Source organism: Porites lutea, chromosome 2 (assembly GCF_958299795.1).
Source record: "Porites lutea chromosome 2, jaPorLute2.1, whole genome shotgun sequence".
NCBI lineage: Eukaryota > Metazoa > Cnidaria > Anthozoa > Scleractinia > Poritidae > Porites > Porites lutea.
The window spans coordinates 10,311,726-10,325,624 of NC_133202.1; the positions used below are offsets into that span (position 1 = coordinate 10,311,726).

The following is a 13,899-nucleotide window of genomic DNA, read 5'->3' on the forward strand; positions in this document are numbered from 1 at the left end:
AACTATAGTTGCTTTGAAACCGATTTTTGGGAAGATTTTACAAGATAAACATTGACCTTTTTTCTGCCCACATATCAACGCAATAACTTCTACATTGAGGATTTTGTTTATATTTTAGTGATCTGCGAAACTACGAGTGTCCGATCGAGCAAGGGTTTTAAAATATCAGCTCGAGTGCGACAAAGTTCAGTGACTTCAAACACATTGTGGGCAAGCGTTAATTTTTTTGGGCAAATCACTGTCCAAAGATATGTTGTTTTTGTGTCCACAGAGGAACTCTGGACCTTATATATCCAGGAACTTCCTTATATGAACACATTTTGTGAATGCATCTCGAAAAAAATTGGACCTACGCATGCACATTTTCAGTACAACGCAAACAAATTGAAGTCGTTAAAGTCCGTTTTACTACGAGTTATTCTTCGAGAAAATTAAGTAACTACAAGGTTATGACCACAGCTTGCAACTTTTGAAGACAAATTGCCTGTTCTTTCCAGGTTATGAGTGGAAACATTTTATTTTTAGGCAATAAAATATTTGAAATCCCGCCATTTTTTCAAGCCCGGCCAGGGGATCTGGGCAAAAAAAGTCACGCATGCTCATTACGTTTTTCCGCCCTGAAGTACTCACCACATGTGAAACGCCGTCCCATTCACACACAGACATGCGCAGTGACATTTTTAGGCGAAAACAAACTTCCGGTGGCGTCCTAGACAGATGACGTCCTCAAATCTTAAGGTCCCTATTGAAGTTCATACAACTCTGTTATTGTTGCAAACATTAGTCAACTCCAAGGCCTTTCATGTGTTGCAATAATGCAAATCTTAAGACTGGAGCCCGATGATTTGCAATTATTGCCGTGAAAGTTGCTAGCCAGGGAGAAACATTACTTTTAACTTTGTTTTCGTTTTTTCGTAAGAGCGGAACAACCGTTTCTGACTGCTGGACGCATTTATCAGGCCGTTTCAGGGATTAGGGTGGATCTCGGATCTACTTGTACTTGAAGGAGATGAAGATAAGCATTGTTCGTTTTTTGAGTAAATTAAAACCATTTGTCTGAAATAAAAAATATTTCAATCTACAGAGTAAAATTATGATTGCTTTACTATGATAGGTTTTTACCCGATTAAGGATGCATGGACACCATGAATTTTAATGCGAATGTAAGACCCTATTAAGAAAATATTATTGGTTGCAGATCTATGAATGCTATCTTAATGTATTCGAACTTTGTGCCTGCAATAAATTAAATAATATGCACCATGTCCCCATTAAGCCCACTCTTCCCCTCGTTTTCTGCCTGTCCCAATACAAAACCCACTCGGATCAAAAAATAAAATACTGGTAGATTTATAATGATGCTACAATATGCCTACTATCTATAGTACCTACAATTGCAAAACTCAACAAAATGCCACTGAAACCGGCCAGGAAAGACAAGGATACGTTCAGTTGAAGGTATCTTAGCTTTGTTTTGTTATATTTTGACTTTTGGGCTGTTTTAGTTCATGGGAGTTTCGACGACTTATCGCATTAATTTGTCCATGTGAATATTAATATATTCATTCAGTGACACATACTACGTCTGGGCCGCCTGTGATGAATGAAAACCATTCATTCAGTTTTCGGTGTAAAGGAAATAAAACTTTACCATATCTGTGACTGGAAGAACCGTAAACATGGAAGGCAGCAAAGAAATGAAATGTTCTTGGGGTGCGATTGTACTAACTTGTCGCAAAAGACAAAGTGCGTTTGCTTTTCAACGAGGTAAGACGATATTAATTATTCAACTTTTCTGTTTGTCGAACGTCGTTTATTCTAGAGAAAATAAGCCGCGGGTAGACGCGAAAAAGATACGAAAGGCTTATGAAATGCGAACTGCCTCAGGGAAGCCAAACGCTTATGAATCGTTTTGGAAGGGATTTGAACTGGAGATAGAAGACGTTTGTCTGGCCGGTTTCATTTGAATGGAAGGCGAAAGTTAAGCTTTACGGCTTCGATTGATAGTCGACAATAATGGCAAAAATTAAGGCGTGATTGTCGCGTAACAGATCCCGCGAGAGGGAAATAGATGGCCCTCGAAAAATTGCGGTACTTTCAGTGTCGGCGGCTAAAGGTTAATATTTACCTCGCCTAGCCACCTCCGTTTCGGTGAATAATGATGATTTTAAACTCATTTATTGCTACCAAGGATTAACGGCCGTCATGTTTTCTTGCCAACAAATACAACATTTGAAGGATTTGTTTAGCTTTTGCGGGGACATTTCGTCCTAGGGAGTTGTGAATTCTTCTGTCATACCGTATTTGATTTAGTTTTAAGCTTATTTATGAAACGTGTCAGCTGAATGAAGTATCGCAAGACTTAATTTGCATGAAGTTGTAAACAAAAAACTTATCCACCAGTTTCATTGATAAATCAGGTTTATAGACAAAGCTTTAACGGCAAAAACTGCCAAACCATGTTTCGACGCCTTCTTTGTAAATAAACTAGGAGTAATCGGACCTTACGAGAGTGCGTTCGATATGTTTGTTAGGCAGGAAGGAGTTGATGGGGAAGGGTGGATGGTTCTTGCGATAGACAACTATGATTATGGTATATTTTGAACGCGGTTGCGTCCAGCGACACCTCTATTCAAACTGTGTATCATTATGAAAAGGTTTTGAAGGCTAGTGATCAGAGTGATATCTTGGTTCGTCTCAAGTGCTTGTAATCCACCATCCATCTTAAAGTCTCGGTGTGTTATCTTGTAATTACCTGAAGTGAAAATTAATGAACCAACTACCTACATCAACAACAATGGTTGTCTGGCACGCTTGACTAATCTTGTTTTGCAGTTGACGATCGAGTCAAGAGCATATTGAGTTAATATATCGCTTAAGAAGTGCATTGTTTTAAATGCATATTTAACAGTTAATGAATGAGGCTGAGTATCTTATGAAGTATTATGGAGATCGAGGAGGGACTGTTATCCGTCGAGGCCGTAGGCCAAGGCGGATAACTTCCTCCGAGATCTCCATAATTCTTCATATGATACGAAAGCCAAATTCAATAACTGTTTTATTATTCATTCAAAATAATTCCTAGTTTAAAAACATAGCTAAAACATGCTTACCTCCATCGATAACGATCCATCAATGTTCAGTTCATCTTCGATAGTGTACGTTTAGCTTAATCCAGCTCCGCAAATATTCTCCAAATAGCAGATGTCGCTCTTCGAGTTGTCCTCTTGCTGTTCTTGCCATGTTTTTAGCTCTTTTTTCGCTTAGTTCTTACTCTTGAAACGAGTGAAATGTCCGCCATTTTTTCAAGTTCACAACCAAAACAACTCAACCTCGTCCCCAGGTCTTCTCGGTTAACGGTGCCTTAACCTGCGAAAACGCTGCATTTTTGACGTCATTTCCTCGTTAAAGTCAAAATTCTTCAAAATTTGGTCATCAGTAACTAGTTATGGTGAATTAAACGTGTGCTTTTAGGCAATCAGCATCGGGGAAATATTTTGAATGAATAAATAAATGCTTTTAATGTATATATTGTAGATAATTTTCTATCTCAGGAAACTATTATTTTTTCACGTTTTTGGGTAAGATATTATGTACGCTAATGAATTTCAAACAAAGGAAAAACAAAAATTACCTGAAATAAAAAAAAATAGCTGCAACATACGTCAAACAGTGAATTCCTAATTCCTTCAACTCCGGCCATATTAATGTCCCAGTACCTTTTTTGCAAGAGGCCATTTAATAGAGTGATCGAATTAAATTTTTTAGCTAAGAATTTTCGGGTCAAATTTTGCAGCAAAAAAGTCTATTATGTGGCAAACTGTGCCATTTCCTCGGGGTATATTAGGCATAGAACACTTAGTGTCATTTTATTGATAACAAAATTTGAAAATTTCAGAGGCTACATGGTGTTCAAAAGCTAGCTAATTAGCCTTAAACTGGCCAGTGAGTTTGTTTTTTGGTGCAGATTATGCAATTTCCTATCCTTCTAGATAACAGTTTCTTTCTCCATTAGAACTTGAAGTACTTCAAAACAAAGGATTTATTGAAAAAGATGTGCTGATTTTGACCTTGGAGGATCCCAAAGGTGGCGTTGGAAGTGGTGGTGCCACACTTAATGCCTTACTTGTGGTCACAGAACATCTGAATGCTAAAGCAGGCTTTGGGGTTGGTAATAATTATGAGTGTATAAATGACTATGTTTACTTAAGACCTTTTCTATTAGAACATTTTTTTTTCTCGTGTCCACACTTAGATGCAACCAACTGTATATGTAACTGTCTGTCTCAAAGAGGTGTTAGCCGTATTATAATCAGTCATAGATAACCGTTTATTACCTAGCCCCAATGTCCTGATTTACAAATTCTCCATACTGAACTCCACACACACAAAAAAATTATCCTTAACTAATTAGCTAGTTGAGGGAATTGAATTTGTTTAAAGATCAAAGTTAAATGCATTTTCCCCGCTGGTTATCATTTCATTAATGTAAAATGATCACCTAAGGAAATGCTGTGATCCTTAAACAAATTCAGTTTTCTCACTTAATTCTTGAAGGAAATTTGCTTTGTGTTAGCAAGCCACACAATATAGAACTTGAACTATACTACCTTGCTGACTGCAGACATTTATTGAAGAAAAAATTCAAATGCAACTTTTGTACTTAGTGTTAAGCCTGCTATAACTGACAACTTCTTTTCATTCTTACAATAGGTCGTTACACAAAGTGTTTTGAAGAATGCAAGGATACTCATCATGCATATGGCATGTACTAATCTATTATTACTCTCATCATCATTATCACATTATGTAGCTTTTTCTCTGTTTTTGATCTGATCATTGACAAGATAGCAAGTCTCTTTGGTAATAAAGATTGAAATTCCTGCGCGGCGTAGTTACTTAATGTTAATTTGAAAACAATTGAAAGCAATGCTGCCTTCTTCAGGGTACAACACTAATCAGTTGTACCCTAAAAAACAGCTTTAATTTTACAATTATTTTCAAATTAACATTCAGTCTCTATGGTACATGATAATCTCGTCAGTTACATCTTCCTGAGAGGTACGCCACATGGTTAGCTCATTTGGGAGAGCGCCGGTCTGCTGAGTGGGAAACCACGGGTTCAAACCCTGGCTGGACCATCACTCATCTTAAAATAACTGAGAGAATTGAGTGCTACCTTTGAATGAAATCTCCAAACTAAATTTCCTAGTCTTCTCACAGCAATTTCACTTGATATATAGTTCTTGTGGGATGTAAAAGAACCTACACTGCTGTTCGGAAAGATTAGGGGATGTAGACCCTGGTGGTGTGGCCAACCTTTCTTGGGCTGGGTATGGGTTATTATTGTAAGGAGACGTATTTTAATTAATGTTATATAGGGATAACCTCATGACCCTCCTTCAGGTGTCGTAATGGCTACCTGTAAACAGTATATATATGTATATATGTGAGCGTAAATTCGTTCTGGTTATATCCGACTGAAATTTTCATAGAAACTTGTTTGTCCCTTGTCCTTTTGATATTCGTTCGTAACATTTTTTGTAAGTAATGAAGTAATAGAGTAGTCTAAAGTGTGACATCATAAAAATGAAATTTCTGAAATTATGGGATTTGTCAGGATATTCTGAAAGAACAATGTCCAAGAGTCCTACTTGCCAAAAATGAGCATTTCGGGGCAAATTGTCTCTGAGATTGTAGCCCAGTTATGCTTAGAAAACTCCATACAAACCCTTCTAAATTTTTTTGGGTCGACCCAAAAAAAAATTAGAAGGGTTTGTATGGAGTTTTCTAAGTATAACCGGCTAACACCTCAGAGACAATTTGCCCCGAAATGCTCATTTTTGGTAAGTAGGCCTCTTGGACATTGTTCTTTCAGAATATCCTGACAAATCCCATAATTTCACAAATTTCATTTTTATAATGTCATCACTTTACCGCTCTATAAGCTGTAAAAACATTCTTTGATTATTTATTTTTTCTCAATTGAAATCTTTTTTCTTAATTGTAATGTGAGATTTCTTTCCTACTGTGTATGTTTTAGGGTTGGGATTTTCCATTAAGCTCTTGTGGATGGTTCTTCAACACTCTCCCGGCGAAGCACAACGAAAAATGTAAAGAGTCTCTGTGTGATTCTGTAGTGTCAAACTTTGACTATGTGCTTACAGTTATCTCAGCAACGGTAGGCTTATTTTACATCTTTTGTTTTATTATTTATTGTTATGTTGCTGAAATTTTTCCTAAAAGCGCATTTAACCTCTGAGACGTTTAAGTCACCTGTTAATCGCCTCTGAACGGTATAGGGTCGTAACTCGCCCGATCTGTATTTGTCGTTCCTTAAGCCTGACAAAAAGAAATGAGCTTGGAAAGACAATCACTGCACATGTGGAATCCAAGGTTAACTGAACTAAAATAACATCTCGGAGAAGTTGGTTCACCATGTTGTAGAGTGTTGTATGTTATCGGGTGAAGATATCAGTCCTAGCGAACGCCTCCGCGGGCGAATCGACTTTCGGGCGAAATGACCGCAATTCGTCTGAATGATGCATTTAAAAGAAGACGTATAAGTTTTCGGATGATAAATGCGCCTGTCTTATAGTACCGTCGTTATTCTGGACTTTAGAACGACTTTAACGTCTCAGTCGACTTAAACGTCTCTAGTATAAAAACTGCCAATGCTAAACCTTTCTAAAATAAAAGTATCTAATTTGATGACAAGATGGACATGACACTAGCCTGCGTTCAGTTTTGGATTCCTGAATGTCACTAAGGTTGCTATTTCAACCCTAAATCTTCTTCTGTCCTTAAATCAAACATGGTTGCTCTGGCAATGCAAACATAAACTAGCACCTTTTGCCTGGATCCCCCCCCCCCGCCCCCCGCCCATCCAAAAAAAAAGGAGGGGTAAGGAAAAAAAGAATACGCCTGTATTACTGTCAAAACACGTGCCACTTGATTACTTTGGGCACTTTCAGTTAGAAGCGTCACTCTTTGTGAGAACGTGAGATCACTAGGCATTCAACTTACTCCTACACACGACTGCATATATAACAAAATTGATTACAGTAAAACCTGGAACTTCAAAAGGTGATTAATTTTTTTCAAACTTTGGGGTAGCGCTCGCAACATCATCCTTGAAACGTTCTTGCGGTGGACAATAATACTTACCCCTTTAGGTCCCAAGAGTGACCAACATCAATTTTCTCCTAACAACATCAGCAGATCATCAAGAGTGAAGGTTATGAGAATTACTAAATTGATTACCAAAGGGAGAATGCTTTGATGTTAAACCAAATTCTCTCAACTGTTCTTAAACTAAGTGTATGGAGATCAGTCCCGAGAATTTGTATGGATCTTGGGGCTTAAAGGGCTTAATCGACTCGGTTGATAAACACGAATTTTTTGTTCTAAACAACATAAAAGAAATGACTTGACGTTATCGTATTAATGGGGTAGCCTTATGATGGAGTTCCACTGTATTGTAGGCTGTCATTGTAAAATCAGCGATATTTTGGGTATTGCTATATTTCGTGACTGTAATCAGTATAACTGTGTTCTTCAATATAGTTATCAGTGAATTCTCCTCCTGGTGTTTGGATCTGCAGTTCTCACATGTTGCCGTCGATTTCTCCAGACGCCCGTAAGTCTTACAAATAGAGAGATTAATCACAACTTAGTCTTCCCGGCCAACCGTCTCAGATTCTTAATTTGATTAGCTGACAGTGTTTACGGACAACTGGGGGGAAAGTCAAACGCCATCAAGAAGGTTAAGGGCGAGATGTCTACCCTTCAGTTAGACGGGCAAAGACACCAATATAATGCAAAAAATTGATCAGTCATCCCCGATTTAGTGATAAAAATGCTTCCAGGAAGCAAAAAGAGATTATTTTTGTCATATTTTCCGTCTGCGTATGTACGCATAAGTGCGTGTATGGACCGTACGCTCCTGTATGGTATGGTCAAAGCTCTCTTAAGCGACCACTGCCATATTATAGCGGTCACAACTAGAGCTGGATGATTACGAGAATGGTCTCTCGTAACCGACCAAGCGATAAACTTATCTATCAGGGCTGTCATTTACGAGAGCTCAGTTTTAGCAAAAGTTTTAGATATACATACCATGCATTCTTTTTGGATTTGCTTAGTTTTTACACTAGTAAGCACAAACTGTGGCAAAAAAGTGTTGTTATTTCCTCTTTATTTTTTCAAGGAATTGACTGGGAGAAGTTTTCTAATGGTATCACCGTGATTCTCTCACCTGGGGACGTTCATTATGCAAAAGATCATGGTGTAGCCAAACTTGGAAAAGATGTGAGGGTTATAAGCATAACTAACGTAAACTTAAAAATAGCTCTCTCAAGAGAGAACAAGTTTACAGTTTTGTTATGTCTGTTGTGCATTTGCGATTTGATCAGCTAGCTATGTCATATAAGCATGAGACGAAACCTGTTTTGTCGAAGAAAATAATGTGTGATTTCTTGCATGGAAGAAAAAATTTTCCACCGCACAAGGTGACGCTTATTTATCTGACAAATTAACTTACAATTCACTATCATGTCATAGCTAGCGTCGAAGATAAAATGAAGCGTGACTTTTTGCATCAAGAAAATTAATATTATTGACGCAACAGGTCACACCCTCATGTTACAGTGTATATAGCACGCCGATGAACACAATTGCCCATTTTTTCCAAAATTTATCTTACATAGAAAAAAAAACAAATTGATAAAATGACAAGCGACGACTAGAGCGTAGTAGACTCTCCTTGTTTGCGAACTGAATGACACAGTACTTTGAATCTGGCCTTCAGAATTATCGCTTTTCTTATAGCCTGCGTAGCTGGCGGTATTGTGTGGGTGCGAGATTAAAGTTTTGGCGGCGGAGCCGTGTTCCAAAAAAGGGAGTAGGGACGAGGCGGTTGACGAGGCGGTATTTCTCGCGGCTTCGCCGCTCGTGACGGCTCCGCCGTCAAATCTCACTCGAATATATTACAACGGCTCCGCCGCCAAATCTCACTCGACTACTACACAATACCGCCAGCTGCGCAGGCTACTTTTCTTACGGTCACGACATGACTGCATAGTGTTACACGGAAACTGTAAACATAGAAACTGAAAAATAATTAATTAGTCAGGTGGATGCACGAATAAGCCTTTCCAGCATCCCGCACCAGAAAGCACATGCAGTGAAACAAGATGGTGACTTGGGTGGTATTGGAAACAAATCACCGTTTTTGTCAGCTTCAGTACCGGATCCAGACCTGAGATAAGGGGGAGCGGGCGGGGGCGGTCTCCAAACCAAAGCTTTTTCGGCCATTTGGGCCTCAGTCTGGACTAGGAATAAGGGAAGGGCGGGTTCCCCCGGGCCCCTTTCCTGGATCCGCCACTGAGCTCAGTCTCGAGTCGGTACCTGTGATCACAGAACAGACTACTCTTCCCTCTGTTGTGGAAATACCCTGCCAGCACAGTCTTTCTTTCGCTTGCTCGAATTTGTCGTTCTCGAGAAAGACTGCTGGAATCGAGTATGATCTTTGTTGAGCATGCGTTTCATGTTGCTAGGATATAGTTTCGAACCCAGGCCTAATAGCCGTGCGCTTGGTACAGCGGGCTCGGTTATGACCATCGGTTTGTTCAATAAACATGCGCACTCGAAAAAGCCAGTTTGACGAGATAAAACAAGATCGGCTTTTCTGGTCCCTACTCAAGAAGAAGACAGAAAGGGACTCTGCTCGCAGGGTGTCGTGGGAAGGGTTTCTCATCAAACGGGCGGGTGTGTTTAGCTCCGGTCACTCATCCTGTGTTTTTACTGACACTCACTTTAAGGGCAAAGTAAAGGACATTATCTTCCGAGAAAGTGAGGAGAAAATCAGAAGTTTCGCCCTTGAGAATGGCAAGGTGCCGCTGGTAAGTTGGAAATCCTGTCTAACTGGTAATGAGTATGAAGGTTGTAGGGATTCGTTGAAATGCGCGGTCTTCCGTCATCAAATTCCCATCAGGATTGTTGATTCGCAGCCATGTGACAAGGCGGCCGTGTCACAGTCGGTCGGCGAAATAATACAATTTTTTTCGCAGAATTTGCTTGAAAAAAGAGTTTAGTTCTAAGCGGAGGGTAGTCTGCTACACAGGCGTTTTTTGCGTCGTAATGCACGTGAGGAGGAGCTTTGCGTGACGGCTTTGAAGCAGACAGGCGGCTTTTGTTCTTGTCAACCAACATGGCCGCCGTGATTTCAGCTGTAAATCAGCAATTCTCTAATTTAGGCCCCGTTGTAGTCTGCGAAAACAGACGTTTCTTTTCGCTCATCGCAGATGGGGGACGTTTCGCGATTAGGAACGTCTGCGACTCAGCGACAAAACTTCCATACTGATGACGTAAAGTCTGTCCGGAATCCGGTCATAACCGCTGATTGGACGACAGAGTAGTTACGTTGTTTTAGCTATTGTTTACGAATAACAGACAAAAGGCTACAAAGGTCATTCAAATGTAAACGGGATGAATCTATAACAAAACAGTCAATATTTGTGGAATATATTCTTCTCTAGAAGAAGCATTTGAGTTTTTCTAGAACTCGTTCGCAGATGAACACAACACTTTCCGAAAATCGACCAGGAGAAACGTAAAATTGAACAAATTTGCATTTGGAACCCCACGACTACCGATTTATTATGTAAACATTGATTTACGTCATCAGTATGGAATTTCTGTCGCTGAGTCGCAGACGTTCCTCTACGCGAAACGTGCCCAGGGGCGAGGAGCGTGGAGAAACGGCTGTTCTCGTAGGCTAAAGAAGGTGCAGTAAAAACAAACTGTTTTCCTCGGGACCTGACATTTAATGTAACAGGTTATTTACTAGTTAGCGTGTAAAGATATCTTGACTGTGCTCTGTTCTGTTGTAAAACACGCAGGGAGCGGCTAGAGCACCAAAGAAGTGTAGGGGGGAAACACGAGACGTAGTCTAGTGTTTCTCCCTTCTTGAGTGCTCCAGGCGCTTCCTAAGTGCTTTACAACAGAACAGAGCACAGTCAAGACTTCATTATTTGTTTTATGATAAAGAATCCGTTAAATTCCCCACCCATTACTTCCAAATGTTCAAAACAAACTACAGGTAAATGGCTGACAGCTCTAGCTCCGTGTTTTATACTCTCATAAAGCAGGCTTTTTCAACCAAGCAGAGTGTGTGTTTATCTGACTTCATCATAAAAACGTTAATTTTGATTGGCAGGTTAGCGGTACTGTGTTCATGGACATCAAATCTGCCTGCAAGGTTTTGAGTCTTCATGTGTTCCATCCCTTAGATGCTTGTACTTACTTTGGGCTAGACAATGGAGCTGAACCTATTCAGGTATAACTGACATATATATCTAATTTTTATGGTGTTGGTTCAGCTATACATTTCATAAGGATCTCGAAATTCGTGATGGCCTTGTCGAATCTTTCAAAGAGAAAAGAAAAGGGCAACTAATGCAGCGATGATGTCGAGAACGTCATAAAAAAGCAAGAGTTTAAGCCGAGCAAAAAAACAACTTTGCGCGCGCATTCAGTACACTTTATTCCTTTTCCGACCTCTGCATAGCCTCGAGTTGAAATTTTCTTATAAGGGAGTGTGTAAACATACGAGTTGATAGCAAATTTTTCTTTTCCTCTCTCTAGTGAATCTGCCTATGTTTTTTTAAAGCAAATTAAGTGAGTTTGTAATATTCTCCATGCATATAGCCTTGCTCTTCGGCCTTGAATCTCTCCGGTCGTAGGTCAGTGGAAAAAAGCGCCACGCGTTGCTGGGAGTAGTACAGTAGCTCTTTTAGACCTCTATTTTTATTGGCCTAAATAAGCAGTACCTTCTTTTGTTTTTAGGGCTAGGGGTATTGTTTGTGTTGAATCATCTACTGTTTCGTTCTCCAATCACAGACCATTCTAGCACCAGGAAGATCTAAAAGGCGGAGCAACTTTTCACTGGGTTTACACACAGAAATTTTGGTCTGCGTGGTTAGCAGTAGGGAAGGAATCAAAATATCAACGATTACTCACTGAATGAAGTGCTGCAATTTTTGCTGGTTTGTCCCTTCCTAGTACTATGAGTAGTTTACATGGTGCTAGGATCTTCCAACCTCTCAGCTTGGAAGATCCCAGCGCTAGGGACAAGTACAACTTTGTGCATGTAAACTGAGTCCAGAAAACATATGACGCTAGGATGATCCCCCCTCTAGGATCTTCCTGGTGCTAAGCTGGATCAATTGAGGTTTCTGGGTAACTGACCACCTACCTCTCCCCTAAGTCACAATTTTGCCTTAAGTGAGACGTGTTAATGCTGACTTAGGGGAGGGGTAAGCGGGGTACCCGGAAACCTAGACTACGAGTAGTACCCATTTTCCCTCAGGGATAGTATAGCGAGCAAAACGCGAGTGCGCGTGAAAATCACCCCGTGCGAGAAAAGGCGACACGCGGCGGGGAGAGAAAACAGAGTAAACAGCCCCTTAAGCCAGCTAAGTGTTGGACGTTTTTCTTTTTTTTGCTATGCAGTTGTCCATGATATTTGATATCCTTCTTTGTCTGGCCGAGGATGTGACAGAGTCAGCGTTTGTTGAGGGTGAAAGAAGCGGTTCATATGGTCGCTACATCCCTGTAACAATGAAGTCCTCAGAACACCCCAAGAGGATGCTCATGCGCAGTGCACGAGCAATGCTTTGGCAGCGACTAAGGGGCGTGGAGCTGAAAGGAGGTTAATTAACAATGTTTAGGGGAGTTTTTTCGCATAATGTGAAGAATTCCCGGAGGAGTACTCGTGGGAATTCTTGGTGGGCTGGTTTTCCAAATCCTAACCCTATTTCAGACCAAAAAATGTCATGTTCCACACCCGTTTTCAGACCTGGCCTTTAGGTAGAAATTATGTCATACTGTAATTACTTATGTTAGAGTGCAAGCAAAAATTTCTTCAAATGCATTTCGAATTCGCATATTCCTATTTTTCTTATTAATTTGGAATTGAAACGATAAATACGTTTATACGCTCCCGTAGTTCCTTCGAAAACCATACCCGATTCCAGACCAAAATGGGTAATGTGTATACCCGTTTTCAGACCAAAAACCATACCCTTTGGGACGGCACATTCATATATGGCTTATATAAGGGATTACCCCCCCCCCCGGAGGGGGAAGAATTCTGCTCTCGGAGAATGTTGTCGGCTGAGGAGGATAACAGCCTCCGAGGTCTGCGTAGTTCTTCACCATCTTGCTTCCAAAAGTGAACTTGATAACATACACAGTTATCCCTAGTTCTACACTTAACCATGCTTATACTCAAATGTAAAGATTTCTTTCAACAGTGCTTCTTGAGAACGGTACGTTTGATTACTCGAAGCCATCTGCAGAGTGTTATAGGAGACAAATGCTTAACAGCATTGAATTTCTAAGCCAGAGTGGAGTCAAGTTCGATTTCAACAATCATACGCACGTATCGATCTGTAAGGTGAGTACGTTACAACCGACTTTCTTTTCCGAGATCTCGGATGTTTTTAAAGATATTTGAAAAATACCTTCGAGCTTATTTTTCTAGAACAGAAGTCGTTATTAACAGTCGTTATTAAAGGTTATATCACACGGGACGATTCGCAAAAACGATTTTTAGCGCAACACAGCGTTGCAATATTGTCGCGACATTGTTTTGAATGGTTCCAACATTGTTCCAACATTGCAATGCTGTGTTTCGCCAAATATCTTCGTTGCATATCTTCGTGTGTAACATCCGCCTTCAAGACCTTTAGATTCGAGGACGAGGACGACCACGCGAATGAGATTTGAGATAAAAGTTTTTTTTTCGCATATTCTCAAAAATAGATACCCCTGAAAGCTTCATTTCACCTTTTTCCCTTGAAAAGTTAACACGGTTATTTTTAGCGAAGGGGGTTA

The 13,899-nt window shown here is 40.1% G+C and overlaps 1 protein-coding gene across 1 annotated transcript in view; it reads left to right on the forward strand.

Annotated features, from left to right (window-relative positions):
- The first annotated feature begins 1,619 nt into the window (after nt 1–1,619).
- LOC140927694 (L-fucose kinase-like) overlaps nt 1,620–13,899 on the forward strand; it is a 32,593-nt gene continuing 20,313 nt past the window's right edge. Inside the window, exons 1-10 of the mRNA XM_073377371.1 lie at nt 1,620–1,767; nt 4,016–4,167; nt 4,714–4,764; nt 6,044–6,181; nt 7,567–7,639; nt 8,210–8,310; nt 9,822–9,902; nt 11,219–11,338; nt 12,514–12,712; nt 13,317–13,459. Coding sequence (XP_073233472.1) covers nt 1,680–1,767; nt 4,016–4,167; nt 4,714–4,764; nt 6,044–6,181; nt 7,567–7,639; nt 8,210–8,310; nt 9,822–9,902; nt 11,219–11,338; nt 12,514–12,712; nt 13,317–13,459 — 1,146 coding nt within the window. The 5' untranslated portion in view covers nt 1,620–1,679. The remainder of the gene's footprint in view (nt 1,768–4,015; nt 4,168–4,713; nt 4,765–6,043; nt 6,182–7,566; nt 7,640–8,209; nt 8,311–9,821; nt 9,903–11,218; nt 11,339–12,513; nt 12,713–13,316; nt 13,460–13,899) is intronic.